A 23,478-nucleotide genomic window follows, 5' to 3' on the forward strand; every position below is an offset into this window, starting at 1 on the left:
ATCAGTTAGTCATTTGCTTTCGATTGGCAATCTTAAATCTTGGTTTTGCTCGCATCGAAGGATTCCGACGGATTAGTCCATGGAAAACGATTTTTGAACGCAAGTTAGTAGCTCTGTTGTATATTCGCAGGTATTCTCCTATTCCTTTGGCTGATAATTACCACCAAATTTATTCAGCCCTTTAGAAAAAAGTTATTCAAATGTGTTATTCAAATAGTGTGAAGTGGTCGTAGGTTTGTAAGCTTTGAAGAACGAATTTTAATTCAAGAATTCACGCATTTGATCTATTCCCTTAAACTCTCTTAGCTTAGTTTTCATTAAATTTCCGTGGACAGTTAATTTACTTAGCCTTATAAAAGTGTGGTATTCGAATCTGATTGCTACCTGCTCGCGGTGGCCCTCCTTTTCCTCAGTTCAATCAGGCATTTGAGTGTACGCTCTGAGAATGTACGAGCTATGTAGCTTGCCCAGTTATATGACGGAAGTTTCCCAGATACTGCAAAAAGGTGCAGTTCTCCAGCACACCACCAAAGCCCTGCAGAAATAAGTCAATTACTTAGAGCGAGCGTGGAATCTTAGGTAACAACTCTCCGTTTCGTTACGCTGAGCTGCCGCACATTGTCGACCTGACGTACTAGGGTCAACTGATGTCGATAGGCAGTGGCGAGATGGGAAGTCTCGCAAGATATGGAACAGTGACGAATGGATGGATTTTCTACGAACCTTAGCCATGGATAGCGAAAATTGGGCAGAGCTACGTTCAGAGATGACACGCAAAGATTCGTGATATAATAGCAGTCAGGCGATTGGTTTAAAAAAAATCAACCTCATGAAAGTGAAAACTGTGATATTTGGATGCGAATATATTCCAGTATTTTCGACTGTTCTGGCTTATGCTGTCAGAACCTTTAGTGATGAAGGACAACAAGGATTCCCCTACTACAGAACAAATAACCGCACTAATATAGCTTTGTTATTCACAAGGAGCCAGTTGTTCCGCGCAAGAACTGTGGGAATCGTCCGGTTCACAGCTACTGAAATTTCACCCATTTATTTTTCTCTTCGTAGTAAACCGTAAGAGCTTTTTAGTTAAGAGCAATGATTACATCCTAGACATCTGCTTCCACGGTTGTTTTTTCTGACTGCAGGAACATCTCGATTACCACGGAACAGAACAAAACTCGTGCATAAACATAATAGGATGTAATCATTGATGTTCGTTGTCAATCAACGCCCTCATTGAGTACTCATCGCCACGCCCACAAGCATCTGATTTTCGACGACCCAAGACCCCGCCCATGTATTACATACAGATACAGCATGGTGAAGAACACCTGTGTCTATTCGCTATTTGCTGTAGCCATCACTATACTAGCACTTATTCCACAATCTTCTGCAGGTCTGTTCTGTACTGTATACTCCCTTTACATCAAGTACTTTTTTCTAGAAGTATTTGGAAGAAATTTGCTAACCTTTGCGCAACAAACGTAAACGGGAAAAGTTTTTAATGAAGGACAAAAAGTGTTTCCTGTTAGCTAGGAATTTCTGTCAATGTTCGAAAACCTAAAGAACGTTGATTCACCACAAACACGCAGAAATTCCCGATAACAGATTCTCCACATATTCCCAGTTCAATAGACCTAAATTCTTCTATAGAAGCCCGCATGCAACAAGAAATGTACCAGTGATTTCATTTCTATGTACCTCTCCTTTCATTGCTATTTTTGCGGACGTCATTTAAAAAATAAGTTTCCCTCGATAAATTTGTATTCCTACTGACGGATGTGTTTAGGTTCTTCCTAGTACTCTCATTAACTCGGAACTGATTTTTATTTAACGAACGTGTTTCTTATTTAATTTTCAACTAATTTTAATTTTATTTGGCTAGAACTTGACTGATTTCCTGATTTTTAGCTATTAACACTCTTTAATTGGCTCTGGGATCAAGTTTAATTTGTATAGATACCTTCTATGCAAACATTTTCTTGATACATTCAATATTTTACGGAATTAGGTTTATTTTTTTTTGTTTAAGAAACTCCCTTGTCCTTTTTTTTAAATGTCATTACATGCATGAAAGGAGGTTCCCAGAAAGCTATCAGTTGTTTTCTTATCATCTATTTGTTTTGTTTTTTTTTATTATTTCTTTACAGTTGTTTAACTTTCCCTTGAGCAAAGTGATCAATTATTATGACAATTATAGATTACGACTGTCATTCTATTCTATCATAACTGTAGTTAGAACAGCACTTATAACTTCCTATGTCTGTATTCTTTGCTTAATTTCCTTTTCAAATCTAACCTCTCATTCAGAAGAATCATACGTTAATTTTATCGCATGACTAATTCTTAGTTGAAATTTATCTACAAGAAAAAAGTCAGATCAAGGAACTCCTCGCTCTTCTGCTCTGATTCATCGTAGGTGATAATCTTATTTTTGTTATTTCTAAAGAAAATTCATTTCTTTCTTCGCGCTCTTCTAATCTATCCCTAAAAAGGAACGTGGTAGGCGTTACTATAATTTTTTGCATTCTTTTACAATTCCTCTAATCCTAGATAAAATTTCTGGATTCTTATGTGACGTTCTAGAATTCAGTAGTTCCTCAGCATGTAAACGTTACCTAGACTACCTAAAAATTCCATCTCTTCTGAAATGATTTCTTTCCGCTTTCTTCAGGTTTCTGCACCGATGCGGAAACATGTAGAAACTCCCCGGAGAATGCTTTGCGCTATTTTCGTATGCATAGCAACAATTTGTGGTTACCGTGTATTCTTCGGACTGATCCTAGCGCAAGCAATTAATGAGCGCCATCATTAGGGATCGCTTCACATTCAGTGCTGTCCGTGAAAAATAAGTCTCATATAGATCACTTCCTCTCATTGGACTTTCTTTCAACGTTTTACGGTAATAGATTTCTTCCTAATTGCCATTCCACCACCTAGGCGGGATCGTCAAATGACATCGTCAACGACGCCACGTTCCATTCATTATGACACCAGGGCAAAACCAATTAATTGTATGCAGAATTTTTGCACAAGGATTGCATGAGATCGCATAATCTCGTGAATGAAAGTGTTTGTCCTTGTCTTCTTTCCCCTTTTTATAACGTAATTTACACGAGTGATGTTAGCGAATTATGCTGATCCGGAAAAATTAGGCTCGAAGTGGGAAAATTCTGCGGATCCGAATCTCTTAAACTGTTTCTAAGGAACCCAGAGAAGCGTAACCTGAAAGCTTGCAATAAAATACTAATCTGATTTTGGACATTTTTGTGCTAGTCATACTATCACGTGAATTCTACTCACATACATCTAATACTGTGTGGATATTACAAGAGAACATGGTCCACTCAAGATTTCCCTAGTTGAGGAGGTTAGGGAGGTTGCAAATATAAACCTTAAATACGCAGGAAATAAATAAACACCAAATATACAACAAGAAATATAGCGAGCGGATCCTTAATTTAAACTGATGCGCTGTCGTAGATGGTTCCGAACCATTTGAGGCACTTCAAACTTTGGCTTAGTCTTGGCCTTGCATTCACATTTTGATGGCCCATTATTCCAGACCTTAGCACATCGCAAACGATGACGGAGAGCTCTACTCCTTTCTAGACAGCGTTAAAACGTGCATATGCAAGTTGATGATGACGGAAAATGATGAGAAATATTACTATTCAAAAATTTCATGTCATATCTTACTAATGCGGTTTTTGATGTGAGGAACCCATCGAAACGGGCTACAATAACATGAAGGGAAGCATTGTAGCTCATATCTAACCGGATGAAAGGCGCTGACAGCAACGTTCTTCTGTCGATGCCTTTGGGTATTTCCCGGCTATCGGATTCCTGGATTTGTGAATTGTGCTTTCTTGTGAACTCACAGTAATCCAAGTGCTCTTTACAGTAACAATAAAGTCGAAAATTCCCCGGAATGTTTTCTTTCACGAAGATACATACTACGTACATTACGCCCATATAATCGTTCTCGCCTCAAGAACTAGATCTACTTGTCTTTCCCTATTTTTATTATTTCTACTTTTCATTTCCTTCCTCTTATGTCCTTTCGTATATTTTCCCTTATAGTTTAACGTGACTTTCGAATATGGCTCAGAAGTTGATTTTAAATTGTAACATGTAGATTTGAAATAAATTCCAAACTATAGCAATAAGTGAAACGCGTCATATATACAAACCATGATGGCAGAAAATGCCTTTCATTCCGATAGAGCCTCAATTTTAAATAAGTTGGGAAAATTCCATTCTTTCTGGAACAATAAATCGATTCCGCATTCCTCACCACATCAGTCGTGATGTCGAACATTAAACCTCATAAATGCTATAAATGAGCATATGCAATGCTAGTTTATGCGTCAGGTGTTAATTTTTTGCCTACCTCGGTACCACCGAGTCAGTCCAGGAACAGATGAAGTGATTTACAAGCTTTCGAAAAGCACAAATCATCGGGAGGTTTCGTGTGAAGCTTATACAACCTGATCGCGACGCTACGGTTTACCTTCAAAACAAATCCTGCGATTTTTCCCCTAGAATTCCTAGATTTCCTAGGTTTTTTTCTTTCACATAACCTTACCTTAATGGTAAGATTGGAAATTCATTTGAAATGTGAAAACGTCTTTTAAGGATGCATAGCGCTTTAGGCGAATCGCTGGTTCAGGTAGAAGGTAACTTGGAGAGTGGCGAAATCGCAATGAACGAGCTGAGATTGCAAAAGCTCGAACAGAAAGAAAAACTGGAAGAATGGAACACCTATAATCGAAGTCATAAATTAGGTTACAATGCAAATTCCCTCAAGAAAAAGGATCCGTTATGAAAACAAATAGGAAAAATCTTGTGTCAATAGCTCATCAAAATCCAATACAATAACACAAGTATTTCGCGCGATTATGACCTGAATCCGCTACTTTTGTTTATACCCGTAATAAGGTGAGAACGATGTTTTAAAAACACCAACGTATCCACCTCATCTTACCTTACCATTCATGGACGATAATCTTTTGCTGTGGTTTGATGAAGAGTGATTAATTCCGAGCGCTAGAAATAAATTTACACAATTTATTAATTCCAATAGATTCGAGTAAAATTTTAAGCAAATCTCTATTCTCATAGGGATGTTATGATCATCCGTCTTGATGGATGTTGGTTCGAAGAGGACCTGGCGGAAATCCGAGCTAACCAAGAAAGTGTTTCGTTGCAGTCTTAACAGTTTTCCACCTACATAGGTACCGAATAGATAAATAATGAAGGTTTCTCTGCGCATAAGCGTCGTAATATGAAATATATAAAAACAATCCAATTCCAGATAAATATTTCAAATCGCCTTTTCAAATATTTTTTTTAAAATACGATAGTCGTGCTTTCAAATAGAAACTATCCTTTAAAATTCTCAAAATAGTACACGGCAGATCATATGGGAAACAAGGGTTAGGCATCTGCTATTAGAAATGTTTCAGGTATGGAACATTTCTAATAGCAGATGCCTTTCATTCTTCATGTTCTATATTTTACAAGTTTTTCCCGTTTTCAAGCTGGCTTCTGGGCGTATTTTCCTCTAGCGGATTCTTGAGCTGTTCTTCTTATTTTTTGTTTCAAAATCAACTTTTGCTTATTTTACTTAGTCACAAGTTATTATTCCTTGCTTAACCATGTAATTATAAACCGGTAAATGTTTGTAGGATTGGAGCCACAGTGCAGACAAACATTTTAGGAAGATGTTAATAGTAAACTGGTAGATATGTTGAAAGATACTCAAAGGTAGCATTTTACGAACCTGACGTGGTGAGGGAATCCGTGGAAAAAAGCAAGAGATATAGTTGGGTCAAAAGGACATAAATCATGAATGTAGTTGCGGTGCGTTTGCCTACGCGCTCGAAACGGGGCTGTGGAGGCAGCAGTTGGGACCGAGGTGGGACCGTCGCGAACTGCAGCGATAGGTGGTGCCAGCAAGGGTTTCACCACGCTCCCAGCCGCTACGCCCCACCGAAACGCCTCGAGAGAAGCCGCGTACGCATTGACGTACGTGCTCCATGTCGTTTTGACCCTACTAGCTAGACGTGTACATAGAGCAGCGTTCTAACGTACCTTGTAGGAACTAAAACCGCTCTCACGTCGTTTATTACGACGATTAGGAAGAGATTAGCGGAACCATCCCGGATCCCACTATCCCCATCCCCATCTCTAGATTATCCGTGCTCTACTTATTGAAGGAAAATTTGGTTACAATCCGATGGTAAAAATTACTCCATGAAATCGTAGTTTCCAAACATTAAGTGAAGTTCTGTTGTGATGTCTCTAGTCTTGAGATAAATGAAGAAATAATAAGAAACTTCGAAAATGAGAAAGGATCAATTCCTTAATAGAATTCTCAAGTTTAGGTGTTACTTGACATTGACAGTGGTCAATTGAGCTCAGTTTTGCACTGCATTACTCTGTTTGAACAGAGAAAATATAGATTTAGATTTTGAATTTGTTACGATTACGAGACTACACGCTCCAGATTTCTAGGAAGGGGAATCTTACAAAGCATCAAACATTATATTGTCACTCAGGAAGAATTCTGTGGGCTCTTTTCGTATTAATACCACAGCACCACATAACTTGCATGTCGCCAATGCAAATAGCCCATTCTGGGAACGTTTGCGTCAAGCAGGTTCTGTCGGGCGGCAGTAATTCATGAATGACGATTAAGTCATGGAATTGATCGCAGCATCGGTCAACATCAAAATTTATAGCCGAGACTCTGTTAATTAATGTTTTTATGCGGTGTGCGTTACGGAGGAACAATGAAATAATAACAACAAACGTTAACCAACTACGGTTGTTGATTTAAAGTAATGAAAAGTGTTTATTCTCGGAATTTCATGCTGGTAGGCAGCCATTATCGCAATGCAGATGCTTTTGCTCAGCAGTGCCGAGCACTCATCGCATTCGTGGTGATGAAGAGGCCCCTCGAAACAGTATTTATGCGAATAACGGTCCGTTTCGTAAAACCACGTAAAGCCACGTATACTATGCATATGCTATAGGATGTGAAACGGCTGAAAGGTAGAAAGTATAAAGATTTAGTAGATCACCTGGCGCATTTTTCCCACATTACGCTCAATAGATTGTGTTATATTATTTATTTACAAAGCAACTTCTTTGCACCAGAGTTAAGGAACATCGTGTGAAAATCATTCAAGAATATATTCGTATCGTCACCCATGAGGAAAGAAGTTTTGGAGCGTGGAAGGATTATTTATGCGATCAAGGATCCGTTTCGCAAGAACACGTAGAGTAGCGTATCATTCGCTGTCTCACAGGAGAGTTGGTTGTTGGATCGGGGATGAATGGCATGATCTAGTTCTAGCGAGGAGAAGAGGGTAAGAAGCAGTTCAGGGTTGTTGAATATTTCTAGAGCCACCTTTGGGTCCTCAAAGTAATGATATCATTCTGTTTGTACGCTGTTTTCTTTTTCCTTCACTGCGGACGCCTCCAAAAATCAACAACTCCGTTCCCAAACTGCTCAAAACACTCCCAGATGTTGTTACGCTTGCATAGCTTGTCCCAGACAATGGTGATTCCGGAAATCCTGAGAGTCGATTCTCTTTCTCAGTTCCACACAGGAGGGGGGTTCCAAAGTTGACCGCAACTTCGGTGAAATTTCGGTAAATATTTATTTCTCCTTATCCTCAATTCAAGTTTTGGCCACTTGGAAAAATTTTAGAAGTTACTGATAACACGCGGCTTTGGAAAAGTACCAACAAACACGGACACACTGACGGCACACCGTTGAAACTCTTCCGTGACCTGTACAAAGAATTAAACAAAGTTTCCCTCAAACGAGTGATTCCTAGTAAGTGTGGGTCACATTCAATTTACTATTTTGGCCGCAGGTTTATTAGTTTGTTTCTCAGGAGGAGTCTCGATATATATAGAGATGTTAGTATCATTGTACTAGGGATTTCAAAGAACGAATAGCTACTCTGTACCACTCTTCAAAGCACACATCTGATCAGAGCTCTTTCTCAACAATCGCCTTCATTCTCCTTTACCGGAAGCTATTTTTGCATTCGGTCAACAAGCTTTATTCGATAATTGGATGTTTGCTTTATGGGGACCACTATATTACCCCCTAAAATTCGTCGTTGTTTATGAAGAACGACCGTTTGAGCTTCGAACCCCTAATCACCTTAGTACATTGGTGAGTGCAAGCGATTTTATGGATAAGCACATAGAATTCTGTGAATTTCCTGATGACTTGCATCGTTCAAAATGGTGATGTACACTGAAATACAATAGCAATAGCAATAGAAATAAATACAATAGCAACTTTTCGTCTTTCGGAGAATAGACGACCTCATAACGAATTTGACAAATTGTTTACACCTATAAAACCCTCATATAATTGGATTAGGCAAGAAGTGGGGCGGAATAAGTCAAACTTTTTTTTAAAATTGAGATGGTGATGTAGTTATGCTTGCGATTAGGACTGAAGTTGGACTATTGCGAACTGCAGCGGTCAGTGATCCCAGCAAGGGTCCTCTGCCGCTAAATCACCACTAAATCTTCAAACGCAGTCGCTTACGCAAATGCATCAAGCTTCATGTTCTTCTCGCCCGATTATGGAAATCTCTCGATTTGCAGAAATTTCTCGATTCGAATGTTCACATCCGGGATTCTGCATACCTATCCTTGAAGATGATAAACAGAATATCTGCCCACTAATAATGAAAATAATGTACTAATCTAAATTTGTGTTCATTTAAATACCTCGCGCTATGAAAATATCATTTATCGAAAACATTTCTTTTCTGGAACTCAGTAGTCTTTTTTTTTTTTTGCTGCGGCGTCCATTTTGCCATTGCATTCGACATATCTCCTAGAGCTGGATATTTATTTTACATTTTCTCCCTTTTATCGCGCATATTTCAAGAATTAATGGATGTATTAATTTTTCTCATCTTTAGAGTGATGTAAGCGTTTAAGCAATGCTTTTTTCCAAGTATATTACAAAAAAAAAGGGTGGGGTAGTGTAGCGGTTGGAGGTTCCACTGCCTGCACGATCGATCGATAATTCGAGACCGCCCTAGTGCCAAGCAAGCATTTCATCCCTCCGGAGTCGATAAATTGGTACCAGAACAGTTACAGCAGTTACACGTTCGTGAACATCAAACGATTCTGAATTGAAGTGAACGTGGTGACGCATCCCAAGCGGATTGATCAGCGCCAGACACTTCATCATTTTACTTTTATTACACTCTTGTCTTTTTGTTTATATTTAACTGATTATATCGTATGAAACTCTGGTCGGTTCTCCTCTGGTTCTTTTCTCCATCTATCGTCTTTCATGAGCCACTTGTTTTGCTTTCGTACTATTCCGCTGGGCCGGACGGGACATTCCTCAAACTACGAAGACCGGCAAGGTTTGTGTCGCCGGTTAAACTCAGGAAATTTAAGACTTGTGGTAGAACTTCCAGAGTGGCCGCGGTGTCTGCCCGTCTGCTTAAAGAGCGAAGGACTTAGTGAACAAGAAATCATGGTCCGTCAGTTGGTCCGTAGCTTGACGGAATGCTGCATGCTCTCTATTCTTCATTCAGTTTTCCTTAAGTCGTTTTATTTCATAGAACGTGAGGATACTATACGAGTTTCACATTTGGAGCCTTAGTTTCTTCTCAGTCCTTCTTATACTTCTTTTGTTTATTCGTATTATTCTCTTCCTGCTTCGTTCAATTCTTGAGCATCTTTGCATTGGTGCTGCTGAAGAGAACGATGTCGTCCCGAAAGAAGGTTCAAAAATCTTCCATCAAATGTCCTTTTCCAGGATAGTGATTTCATTATCATTCAATGCAGCCGGAACAGCTTGGCATATAGTATCCTTTTACCTTTAATGTATGGAAGGCGTGGAAAACGTATTATCCATCGTTCGTAGCATTGGCTAATGTCTACACACCTCCACACTTGATACCACGCTGACAGTATTCATTCGTTTCTACGCTGTCAAAGGCTTTAAGTCGACGAAGGTTAGAACAAGGGAGGCGTATTCCGGCAAACCTTATGACACCTGGATGTGGTAAGCCCACTTTATTACAGAGAATAAAAAATTTTTTCGCAAATTTCCCCGAGAATCCTGCTCCTGTGGCAGCAGTTATTCGATTTTGACCGGATAAGCTTGAAAAAACTATGCTTGTTCAGTGGACCAGGTCACATAAGAATTTCATTAATGGCATTCACTCTCAACCTCCATGATGTTTTCGTTTTTATATGTGGTAGATCAAGACACATAGAGTCTAATCCCATTACTTCGCTGCATCGGACAGTTTAAAGCTAGCAGCAAGTCAGCATGAGCAAAAATCGACGTTTTGTAGAAGTTCGATGGGATACGTGCCGTTATTATTTTTGGGTGGCCGTAGGTCGCTCACCATTTTTTTCCGCTCCATCATTATTTTTTAAAAGTACGCGCGACAATACGTTCAGTACCAGTCAACCGACCGGTCCGACTTAATCTTTCAACCCACTCTTCACTCTCTTCCTCTGAGGTCTTAAAATTCGTTGCAGGCTTATTCAGAGGGGGATGAGAAAAACAAAAACGCTGATTTGAAACACATTTGCAGGTCACTTTATACGATAGTGTTTTCCCTAGATGGTCATTCATCAGTTTTCTTTTAAAATACATAGTCATTCATAAATCTCTACGACTCAAAACACAGGGGGACCAGTCGTGAGATCTGAAAGGGATGGTCGAACAACAAAGAGCGTTATCCTTTTTCTTCATTATTTTTATTATTATTTGTTATTGTTACTATTAGTATTAGTAGAGCCGCAGATCAGATGATTGTTGAAACTTTTCAGGACGTAGGTTGTAATTACACTATAAATAATCCATGGTTCTCGTGGACATCTGCCTCGAATATTCAAAATTTTTATTTTACTTCACTGACAAGAAGAGGCGGGTGTGTGAGCGAATCTATGCGATCGGACATGTTTCGTTTCTAAGTGAACGGAATACCTGTTCATCAGAAGAGGAAACAACATGACTCTAAAATGTCCTTAAATAAGCTGTCATGAACTTGCGAACCCTAAATCAGAGTTCGCAGAGTTTAGAAGGCATTTCGGATATATATGCCAGAGCGGAAATAAGAAAAAAAGAAAGTGGAATGCCAACGAATTGAATGAGGCGTTCGGACCGGGTGCAGCGCAGTCGGTAAGAGGCACCGCTGTGATTGCACGGTCGATCGATAGTTCAAAACTCCAACAGGGTCAACGAAACCGTTCATCCATCCGGGGTCGATAAGTTGGTGCCAGAATTGTCTGGGAGGATAAAAAAACACTGACTTGGCACATCGGCTGGCCACCGCAGTCATTGTATGGGCCAGTTACACGTTCGTGAACCTCAAACGATTCTGAATTGAAGTAAACGTGGGGGCGCATCCCAAGCGGATTGACTAACGCCAAAAACTTTATCCTTATCCTTTAACTGACGAGAAAAACTGAGCTTTCCGCGACCTCACAAATTGACAATTGACATTTCCTCTGAGCTCTACAGACTCTACAACCTAATTGACATTTCCTCTGAGCTCTACAAACCTAACTCCCCGGCTTATCAAGAGACGGTTCAAGCATTAATTATCAAACATATTTTAGATAATGACTAAAGAGGAAGAGAGATTAATCAAACATTAATGAAGCAGGATAAAGCTGACACTATCATTTGTTGTTCTTTACAAATTGCATATATCCAGAGGTACGATTTTAAAAGAAACTTGAGTCATTTTTTGACGCATTTTTTACGCTTTTAGACACATTTTTTCCTTAGAGACCTCGAGTGTAGTTACGTTTGTTCGGGTTGTAGATTACGGAAAAGAATGTGGGTCCGCTCTCCTTCCCCTAATCGTCGTATAAAAAAACGGCTTTGAAGCCGGTGTTCTTTCCTACGAAATCGGTTGCAGCGCGCCAACCTTGCGAGTGCGCCGCGTCCACGAGCAAACAGCCAAAGATTAGTCAGGTCTCTTCACCACTCTATGCCAGTGAAACCAATGAATAGGCTGCTGAAAGGATCGGAGCGTGTACAAGGAGGAGCGTTCTAATACGTGCTTTGTAGGGACAAAAGCGGCGCCCATGCCGTTTTTCAGGACAACTAGGGGAAATGAGTGGAGCCACGGTCGTTTCCGTAATCCAGAACTCGAACACCTCGTCTTCCCTGGTGTTTTCATATGCCTCGAGTTCGTGATACCCTGCATTTAAGTAGTATATTTCACTTCATGAGTGAGTTGGTTAACATAAGTTCACATAGGTGAGCTCACATAACTGTTCCCCATGAGTGTTTCGTAAATTTTTCCTCCGCTTCCTGCTTAGTTCCAATCACAATCACGACTTAAAAATGCAGATGATTGATAGAAGTGAGATTCTCATCACCATCATGAAAGAAAAGTCAATCAAAGGGAAAGGGAAAGAGGAATACTGGAAGCTTTTTTAGGACAAGATTCTGAAAATAATGAATCGTAGACAGAAAGATATTGAATTAGTCAAAGAAATTTGTTCAACATTTTCAACCGAAGAACTTTTTTGAATGAAAGACATGGAATTTTAGAGGAGGAGTCATCATCACTGCTTATCTTACGCCTACTCTTTACTTATGATTATGATTTGTATGATTTTAAAGAAATTGATCAAAAATTAAAAATCAAAATAAAAGATTTGAATTAATTTGAATTTCCTCTACTAACTCATTCCTACTATTATTCCTTTATTATCACTTTACGACTACAGTACTAAAAAACGTAGTGAACCTCCACGTGGCCTTTCGCCAAAAAATAGTAATGAAAAAATTGAGCGAATATAAATTGACTAAATTTTAATAAATAAATCTAGTAATGAATTAAATAAATAAACAATTAATAATTAACTAATTTCATTGCTCAGCTTCATTTATCTCCCGCGTTACTCATTCTATGCAAATTCCTACAGCAACCTTACCAAACCCCTACCATCACACATGCTCAAAATTAGATCACTTTGAAACTCACAGTCAAAAATTAGATGACTCATATTTGAAGATAACACAGTTTACTAAAATTTGATTATAAGCACCGAGAAGAATACCTGTTAGAAGGAAAACCACAAGCTTCTAACAAGGAAGAAGAACATGGCTTAACCGAGTGAAAGACGAAAAGCGAACCTAGCAACGACCACCGCTGGTCTCATAGGTTATTCAGAGAACAAAGACACATATTGCCTCCTACGTTTGTAGGATTTATCGCGGAGCAACTTTTGAGTGGGTATGGATTTACGGAACATATTTCAGAAAAAAAAACAATTTCTTGTTTTGCTGCAAAAAAAAGTAGGTACGAGTTTGTCCTCTGAAGTCCAAGGTCAACTCATACAAAACTCAAGGTCACGTGTTGTGTCGATAAAATCGTGTAGTTTAACAGGTTCCGGAAACCTTTCAAAAAAACTACTCTTTTTTCATCCACGCACAAAAAATTATTTGTATTGAAACACGCACGAAACATATCGAACATGTAGAAACGATCGCTGAGGACTTTAAGACTATTGAGTTTAGGCTTCTACAACTCCTTGTTCAAAGGGAGGAGAGAGGAAAAGATTCATCTTTAAATCACAGCTAGGTTATTTCCTGGAGGTTTTTTTGCTCTACTACATGAAGGTTATTTCTTAAATATCTTTAAATTTTATTACATGTCTACTCATTGCAATTTGTTCTGCGCCACCTGATTTCATTTTAAGAAAAACTCTTTCCTTACATTAATAAAGTTTTCTTTTGTAGTCGACCACCTTCATAATCATTACTGGCATGTCCTAGTCCAAATAAGAAGCATTTTGTGAAGAAAAATTTCTCGATCTGTTTACGCGAAAAAAGCAATAAAAGTGACCAGTGTTTAACTTCTTTTATTGGTACTGAAGTCCTACAAATCCTATCCGAGATTTACTGTTCTGGAACAGCTTCTCGACCTCCAAGAACTTTTAAATTAATGAATCTACGGGAAATATTACCTAAATTACCACAAATTTCTGTCACTGTCACAGTTACATTTTTTTAACATACAAACGTTTTTCCGAGATCTGGGAAAGGTCTCTGTGTCCTTTATTTAGTCATTACAACGAAGTGTTATTTGCAAAGTCTGATAACGAACAAGAGCAAAGTTTTTCTGGAAAAGGGCTGAGAATATCACTTACGTACTCATTAAATACAACGAATCACGAAAATGACGTATTATGGAAATCTGATGAAAAACATAGCTTGGGGCGTAGATTGCGAATATTAGCGTCGCGCAGCTCTATTTCCCCGACTCATCCTTTAAAGAAATTCATGGGAACGGCTTTATTTCCTACGAGATACGTTAGAACGCGCAGCCTTGTGCACGTTTCGGTTTCCCCAATTCAACAACTTAGTCTTTGTTTTTACGTGAATAGGGTGTCGAGGAGACCTCGTTGACTCTCGACCGCTCGCGCATGGATCCGGCGCGTGCACAAGAGTTGTCCATTCATACGTACTTTGTAGGAATAAGCGCAGCTTCCTACCCTGTTTTTGAACTCAGGGGGAACTGAGCGGGCCCACCTTTATACTCTTACTCTCCCTCTCGACCCCTACATTTTCCATAGCAAATCCTTACACCGTCAGTTTCGTGATGCTTGCCTTTAGCGTGTAAGAAAACGTGATGTGAGGTTGTGGGAGATGATTTCGTAGTGATTGGAGTTTTGCATATTTGCAGAGACCGATTATTATTAGGTAGTGATCTTCAACCAATTTCTTGCAGAGTCTCGCCTTCGAATGTGTCCACCAGGTGGCAGCAGTTTCACAATGGCTTGGTCTATGGCGTGCACAATGCGAAGAAAGCGGGATGTTCAACAAAAACAGCTATCTCGTAGGTTTAGTGCATTTCTTTTCGGATCGACCCACATTTTATGTCGTTCAATAATATGTGATGCACCTTTATAGCTTGATGGAGCATGAGCTAAAAAAACAAAGTCGTGGTCGGAAAGCATAATGTATGTGATAAGAGTTCTCTTTGAGGGAGCTATGTAGCTCTGAAGTCATATTTTTGTGGGTCGATACCTAGGTGCATAATTAACTGAAGGAAATGCTTCTTTAAAGGACCCAGTAAGCCGAAAGATGGGGAGTGGTGTAATGTGTACCAACAGCTATTGCCACGCGGATCTTTCCGTCTGAGAACCTTCTGTGCCACTCGGGGCCGACCACACCTCAAACTTGAGCTTGGGCAATTAAACCTTTATATACATTTAACAATAACAAGCAAGCACAACACACAATCACACCCTTATATACATTTAACAACAACAACTAGATAAATGAGAGAGCTGCCACAGCGAAACATCCACATTGATCATTGAAGTACATAAGAAAACCTTGAGATAAACTGATCATAGAGAGGTGACTCTCTATACCCAGTACTAGCTTCATTCTTGAAGATTTTTCGCTCGCAGTTTTAAAATAAATTGTTTCCGTTCCAGCCTACTGATACTACAGTACTGATATAGCCAGAGATTCCCTGAGTGCTCATCGTTTCGCTGGAATAATTAGTTTCTAATTGCCTTCTAGGAAAGATAACCTCTTCTCCTTTCAGCTGAAGTTCAGTTTTTTCAAAAATTGTGCGTTCAGAATCAAGTGGCTACATTGCTGAGTGATAAAAATCTCTGTGAGGAACACAGGAAAATTAGATCCTCACTCTTCTCATCAATAGGACAAAATACAAATCAACAGTATGACACCAAAGGAAAATTTAGTACACTCGCTACATGTGTAGAGGTTTACGTATAACTTGGAAAACTATTTGACCGTTGTTTGGTCATATTTCCAAGCTGTTGTTCTAAAAAAAGGTTCTTCCCAAACCAGCCGCCTAAGAGATGTACTTGTTTCCAAACCAGTACCCATTTAACTTCAGCATGGAAAAGTTGAAAGTGTTTACAAGGAACAAAAAGATCTAAATCTTGCCTAAAACTGTAGATAGCACAACATCGAAAATTCCTCTAAAAGCTTGCCGTTCACCAACTGGCGAAATCTCTCTTTCACATACAACTCACATATTTTTGATAGTAACTTTGACGAGTTCGCTTCCAGAGGATGCAAGAAAAAGCGCTACAAATCGCCCTAGAACATCTTTCTTCGTTGCTTCTTTACTTCCGGGTCTCCCATTGCGCTCCGCATGATAATCTTATGCCGAGCGCAAGCCATTAAATATTTTTCTTTACTAGGCTCGCCAATTAATCACGGTCTGTGCTGTTCGTGCGCGGACATAAGTTAAACGCAATGAAGGGATCTTTGGCTGGCTTGAGTCTATGAACTCACACCTTAATGGGTTGAAGAGCAGCTTTCCCTTGGCATAAAGGTAATTTTCGTTGTTCCAGACGAATGTATACAGAGAAAATCTTAGGAGAATAGGCTGTGATTAGCATTTCTGCTCAGAATGCCTTTCAACGTCCCGTTGACGATGGTATAAGATGAATGGGTGCAATTACGTCCATACTGATAAGGAGCGATGTCCATACTGACATGAGGTTGAACTAATACTCATGAGAAATCACCTTTTCTAAGAATTCCTGGATTAGCATTCCATTCAATACTTCTCCGATTAAGTTAATCAACGTTTTCTTATCAAGTACCAGAAGTTTAGCACCAGAAATTTAGTTTCGTAAAAGCAAAGTATCACGAAGCTTCCCATGTTGAGTTCTCATTAGGGAAATATACAGAGGAACGAAAAATCACGTGCGCGCGACATTTCATTTCGTTCTAAATACTGTATTAAACGTTTATGCGTACTTTTTTTTCTTAAGATGTTTTCTTGCTAGTTATTGGTTTACAGGGTTTACAGAAGAAAAGTGTTTACCAGCTATGGGGAAGAGCTGCACGAGTCGCAACGCCATTACAGGCCTGGCAGAGAGCAGGATGAAGAACTCGGGGATTTCTTTGCGGCTCGGAGTTTCTCTAAGAACCGTCCAGAAGATTGTAAAACAATGGAAAGACTAAGGACACGTTAAAGCCATATTCAGAAGAGGACGAAAACGGACTGCCAACACCCGACGGATGCGTAAGATCATCAAGAGGAGGATTGGCCGTGAAGATGATCGGATCTTAAACAAAATGACTAAACAGCTCTATTTTTTTTTTTGGAAATTCGACCAAACGATAGCTAAAAATGATCTTAAGCTCGGAAATTATTGTCTTCTAAACAAGACAAATTCTTGTCGAGCAAGCAAAACTAAATCGAAAGGAAAATGCAAGAAATGGGATTTTTCAAGCTACAATGTAAGCTGCATTGCACATTAAGCACTCAGTTCGATGTATTTGCCCCGATATCTGCGCACTCGCCTGTCTTCCCGTAAGGACAAATAGCACATCTTTTACAAATGCAGTTTCGGTCGCAGTCTCTTCCTAACAAGCTGGCTTTTGATGTTCACATTGGAGATATGTATTTACTAGGATCACTCATCATTATTTAGCCCTCTGTTAGTCCTCTGAAGACGAGGAAAAAGCTGAAACGTTAAGCTCATAAAAGAGTCGATCATCTAAAAACCTTGTAGGCAAACTAATACAAAACTTGGACAAAAGTGTGCCGAAGTTCCAAGACAGGGGAACGTTTGAATTACTCCGCAATCTCGGCTGTTTTCAAATTCTTAATGTTTGCTCTCTCTTGGACGCTTTGCAGAGAAATAGAAGGCCTTTTTCCTAAGAAACTACATTTTTTGTACTTCCGCATGACATCAGTTTTGCATGTTCTATGAAATTACTGAAAAACTTCCGCTTAATTGCCTATTATTGTGTGGCTGAACGGATCCTGAAGAGTCGTTATTCAGACAGAGATTTGATTAACAAACAAAACGGAAAACTGGAGTGGTAATTGGAAGTGGAAATTAAGCGACAACGAACTTTTATCTTTCTCGAGAACACTGTCACTTGAAGAATTTTTGTTGCCATATAATTTCAGGAGTTAACACTCACTGATACAAAAAAAAAACCCATGTGGTAAAGGATTCGGCGTTATTCGAGTGTAACTATTACCTGTACTGGTCATTTAGCTAACGGGACCAATTTTTTTACATGGAAAGGAACTATTTGGTAGACTTCAAGAAAAAAAGAAATAAGACTTTTCTCAACGACTAGAAAAAATTTTAAAAAAATTAACTAACTTAGTGGGTAAAATCAGTAACCCCACCATTCATGAGCATCGATATTTTCGTTAGGCGTAGACTAACTAATGAACATAATCTGAGAATTTGACAGCATATGTAAGACATTTGTTTACTTTCATTCTGAAAGACAGCGGAAAATTTTAGAAAGAGTATTTTAGAAAGAGAAGAGCAAAAGGGTTTCATAGAAGAAACATCTGTGTTACTTTTATGAAGCAATGAGAGCAAAATTATGAATTACATTACATATTTTTTTATTTTTTTCACTTATTTATCTATACTATTATAGTTTGCTTTGCGAATTATCTAAAGAATTGCTTCCATAAACTTATCATGAAAAAACCCCCCATTTTCCGGAATATACGAATAGTTATTCTTAGAAATTACAACATTTTCTTGACATTTGGGCGTTCCTCTCTCTTGGTTTCCGGTTTGGAATGTAGTTATATATTCGTTGGAAGTTTCTTCCTTAAATTTATTGTTTTTCTGGAAATACTTGTTCGCCTCTCAGAATTCTTATAAAGGAAAAATGTGTCATTTACACTGTTCGAATATTACTCTATAAAATCGAAGTCAAAATAAAATAAAATTTTCTGCTTTAACACGCATCAGACCATTTATCTTTAATTATTTCATTAATTCAGTTTTAATTTATTATTGCTTGTTACTATTTTTAATTTTTTAATTTAAAACTAATTGTTATTATTTATGATTATTTTTTTAATCTAATAGTAATCACGTTTCGGCCTTCATTTGTTTCACAGCTTTCATTTTTTTCCACAATGTAATGTTACCGTTTTCAGCAAAGCGTGCTCTAATTGCTCCATCAATTCGTCAACTTCAAACGATTTGCTGTGATGTTGGATGCAGTGTGAATGATCTGTTGTCATACTGTGGACCGTTATCAGGATGGTGACCACTCACGTTGACGCAGCAGTCGACCCGCAACACATATATTTCGCCTCTTTGGGTTTTTTCAGGCCTATCTCAAATTAAGAGATCTTCTGGTTCGGAAAAAAAGCTGTCTGTTTTTTTCCTCTTGCTAGTCATCTGTCCTTATTTGCCATAATTCTAACCAATATTTGTGTCCTATGTCTAGGACGCGTTTGCAGTGACTAATTACGATTCGCTGGTATTTAGTCAGTTGGATTCACCAGTGCTAGATATCGTTGTACCGTTTTCATGCCGTTTACTCGAAATGTTATGGGACGAATAAAGATGGATCAGTGTTGTATGAATAATAACGAACGCGGTTGTGATGCGCTGATTTCGATATCCATAATAATCTGCGCTAATTAGGACTATGTTCAACGACTAACGAACAGATGACGCGAAGGATCGAATTAACTTGCATCAGGACAAGAAGGATTCGAATAGAGTGACGTTACTAGTTTCAAATTTTACTAGATCGTTCCGCTCCGAAACACAACAAAATGTCTTATTCTCTCAAGTACAAGAAATCAAGACAAGTCGCATTGTCTGTCTAGTCAAGACACGACAGACAATATCGAGCAATTTCATCACTTTCACAATTTCAATTTGATCACACAGAAATTTCATAGGAATATCATATACAAATATCCACATTAGAGGGATTGCCTGTAAGGCAACAAACCCCTCTAATCCAAAGAAAGCACTTCAACATTTAAACCACAGGCGTCATTTGCACCTGAACTCAACCAACACGTCAAACAACGGACATACATGCAGCCACCTGGGACCTACGATAATTCGTCGCGTTGAGTGCCTGGATGAAACGGGAAGGCGGGTCTCTAAGCAACGAAATTACCGAGACGGAATAACCACGAAAATAGACGGAAAAGCTAAAATTCTTCCTCCTCGGATTTGTAAAGAAACGATCATCTGTTCAATACAGATCCGCAGAAAGATACCTACGCGAAGGCACTTTATTACCATCCATGAGAAGGTGGCAGTTATGTATCCTGGGAGCTATATATAAGATAAATAACTTTGCTGTTTGTGTTGCACAAGACTTCGAAGAGGACTTCTCTTCTCGGAATCAAGAAGCATAGTCAACAAAGTTAGTTTCTTTACACACTTTACTGGAGTTGTTCGTGGCTATTCTCGTTTTTTTTAATTAACAGATGGAATCAAAGGAAGTTTCATTCCACTTACTGAACTGAATTGAAGTCAATGCCTTACTGAATTAAATGTATAGTGTACAGATCTACAGTGGAGTCAAGACGACATGGTGCGGTTGCATAATCCTCTACGCTCGAAGCGGCATGGTGGAGGAAGCGGTTAGAATCGAAATGGAACCACCACGAACTGCAGCGAAAAATGATGTCAACGTTTCGCTGCCTTTTTGATCCTATTAAGGTGTTCGGAAAGTATCTGCCGAAAATTTCGTAGCGCAGATTTTTTGAGATGTTCTGGAAGTTCCCGTTTTAAACATATTATATAAGGACACTACCGCTTGTATACACATCACATGTCTGGCTCCCTCTTCCTTGGCTATTTCATCCTATAATGGTCGAACATTCCACCCATATTCGACACGTACTCCTTTACGAGTTCGAATCTGGCCAATCAAGTATTCGGCACTGAAGCCCCCTCTGAGCGGTATGTACGCGCCTGGTTCCAGCGCTTCAAAGCCAGAAACTCGAAGATGAGCCTCGCTCTGATCGACCGACTGCAATATCGTTCGACGAACTGAAGAATCTGACGGAGCAGCATCCATATGAAGGTGTGCGGTATTTTGCTGCCAGTTTTGGCTGTTCGCTGTCCACCGTGAGCAATGGATTGCGATCTCTCGGAATGGTGAAAAAGCTCGGTCAGTGGCTCTCATATGCATTGAGCGACGGCAACCGCCAAAGACGCCTGGACATCTGCACTCAGCTGCTCTCCAGAATCCGCAGATTCGACTGGCTGGACACCATTGTCACTGGAGATGGAAAATGGGTCCTCTACGTCAACAACATCCACAAACGTGCGTGCTGCGCTGGCGATGAAATGCCGGATCCTTTCGTGAAAAGTGAAATCCATGAAAAAGGTCATGCTGAGCGTCTGGTGGGGAGTTCATGGAATCTACTGTTTCGAACTGCCGCCGGACAACACGACAGTTACTGCCGAGGTTTACTGCGCTCAACTGCAAAGACTGGCCGACAAGATTTGCAATCCGATCCGAGCACCCGAAGCTCGACAACGTTCGCCTGCTGCACGATAACGCGCGCCCTCACATCGCGAAGACTTCCCAGAGAATTCTGGAGCTCGGATGAGAAGTTCTACCGCACCCACCGTACAGTCCAGACCTGTCTCTTCTCTTCTTCTCGAGAATGACCTTCGGGCTTTCTTCGCCTCCAATTCGCTGGAGTTCTACGCCAAAGGAATCCGTGATCTTGTGAGACGTTGGCAGAAGGTTGTCGATGTTGATGGAGATTATTTCGTCGAATAATAAAATGTTGATAAAAAGTTGTGTTGTTTCGAAATTTTGGCGTATTTCGGCAAATGCTTAATACATAATACACCTAATAGTTTTGCAGCTTGACTTTGTTGGCGATGGTGGTCGACCACTGGTACTTCGTCAATGAGTTGAATGCCGAATTACCTTTAGCGCATCTTTGCTGAATATCTCTCTCGTGGCTGCGATCGTTTTTCAGAATACAGCACAAATAACAAAACTCATCTACGAGTTCGATAGGTTGTCCGTCCACCCTGATTCCCGTTAAGGGTCCCGAGGATCTCCACATCTGCCTACATTCATCAGGGCGGAGCCAGACGTAGACTGCAGCTAATTTCGATACAAGGTTAACAACATGTTGTAACTTTGCGCTGCTAGAAGTGAATATTACTACGTCATCGGCACACTCGAGATCCACAAAGGGACGTGCAGCTGGTGCTAAAATGACATGGGCGGCACTTCCCAACTGTTCCTCGCATTATGTCATCGACGGGAAAATTGAACGGAAAGAGTCCCGCCACGGCCCTTTGTCTCACTCCAGTTTCCTTTTCGAACGGTGTAGTACATCCAGCTAGTATTCGAACCTCAGCAGTTTTTCTTCTATTCATGTCGTTTATTGGACGTACGAATTTCCCTGGATCTCCATCACAGCAAAGCGCATTGAGGAGACGACCTGTATGAGGAGAGTCGAAGGCGGCTTTGAAGTCCAAAAAAGCTAACTGTACACTGCAAACTAACTCTAGGCTAACTGTAGGTTTCGAATACCGCTGCACATTTCAATCATTTGTCTCATAAACATAAACACCTGATCAACCGTCGATCGACCAAAAGCCGAGCGAAAGCCGGCTTGATCGACGCGGGTGGTATCTGCCAAACAAAGGCTCTAAGGTCGATAAATTATTCCGACTTGTTTGGGAGAATAAAAACACTGACTTGATACATTAGTTCTTATCAATTTTGGTATTTTGCTTTTTCCTTGCTGCAAATTTTCAGTTTTTTTTTTGTTTCATTCTTGCGCCTTTTTTTTTTGTAAGATTTGCACAGTCAACGACCCTGAACACGCATTACCCGGCTTAAACCCATTCAACACCAGATTCATGGGGTGATGCCTTTAACTGAATTTTTTCTTTGCACTTCGCACGCAACCATAAGAGGAACCAGGAAATAATGTCGCTTTTTCTTCAAATTTAAACTAATCCAAAGTACCCGGTCTAAATCCAACGTCCCGTCTTTAGCATTTAAAGGCATTTAATGTCACTGGTTAACACCAGCACCACAACAAATCATGCTTTTTTGCACCTTTTGTGGCCTCACTACGCTTCCTAAACTCAAATTACAATTACAAACTCGAGTTACATGTAACGTCAGATATGAAACTCTTTCTGTCTTGGGCTCGATATTTCAAAAATGGATATATCTAACATGGAACTGATTCGTAAAAAAGAAGTAAAAAAGTCAGTTGCCTGGAAAAATATCCTGCTTTGGACAACTTAGAATGAAATTAGCTGACTAGTGTTACCAATCCGTAAAAATTACATCACTTTCCGCTACATCACCCAAATACATGTCCAAACGCTCGGCTAAATACTTCCTTCATATCAAGTAGACGAATATTTAACAAAACGCTCACAATGGCTACTTAGAATGGATACTAAAGCGAGTTCACTTGTAGGTGAAAAGTGGACCGTAAATACTTAAAGTAAAAGCTTCTCATAGGAATAACTACCATTGGCTTGAAAAATAGAATCTTCGTGTTCAAAATTACTGAAACGATTAGGTACAAGTTTAACGAGTGCATACACACGCCCACGCACCACAGTAATTTTTCTGTGGCTTCAGCAGTAAAGAAAAGAAATGAGAAAAACTACAATAGGGCGAAATTATGGAGCTCAAAGACT

At 39.6% G+C, this 23,478-nt stretch overlaps 2 protein-coding genes across 3 annotated transcripts; both read left to right on the plus strand.

The window, feature by feature from the left end:
- Positions 1-1,320: 1,320 nt before the first annotated feature.
- Positions 1,321-21,459, plus strand: RB195_008049 (uncharacterized protein; the record flags this gene model as incomplete). 2 transcript variants are annotated; one of them, XM_064182030.1, is made up of 4 exons in its annotated part: positions 1,321-1,399; positions 14,772-14,879; positions 18,963-19,071; positions 20,775-21,459. In XM_064182030.1, 4 exons carry the CDS (start codon positions 1,321-1,323, stop codon positions 21,457-21,459), a joined length of 981 nt encoding a protein of 326 aa, XP_064038772.1. The 2 variants fall into 2 exon arrangements, with proteins under 2 accessions (XP_064038772.1, XP_064038773.1); XM_064182029.1 differs by lacking the exon at positions 20,775-21,459 and having other exon boundaries at positions 18,963-19,075.
- RB195_008050 (uncharacterized protein) lies at positions 19,342-21,459 on the plus strand (the record flags this gene model as incomplete). The annotated part of the gene is made up of 2 exons (XM_064182031.1): positions 19,342-19,390; positions 20,765-21,459. 2 exons carry the CDS (start codon positions 19,342-19,344, stop codon positions 21,457-21,459), a joined length of 744 nt encoding a protein of 247 aa, XP_064038774.1.
- Positions 21,460-23,478: the final 2,019 nt, after the last annotated feature.

This window comes from Necator americanus, chromosome I (assembly GCF_031761385.1).
Source record: "Necator americanus strain Aroian chromosome I, whole genome shotgun sequence".
In the NCBI taxonomy this organism is placed as follows: domain Eukaryota; kingdom Metazoa; phylum Nematoda; class Chromadorea; order Rhabditida; family Ancylostomatidae; genus Necator; species Necator americanus.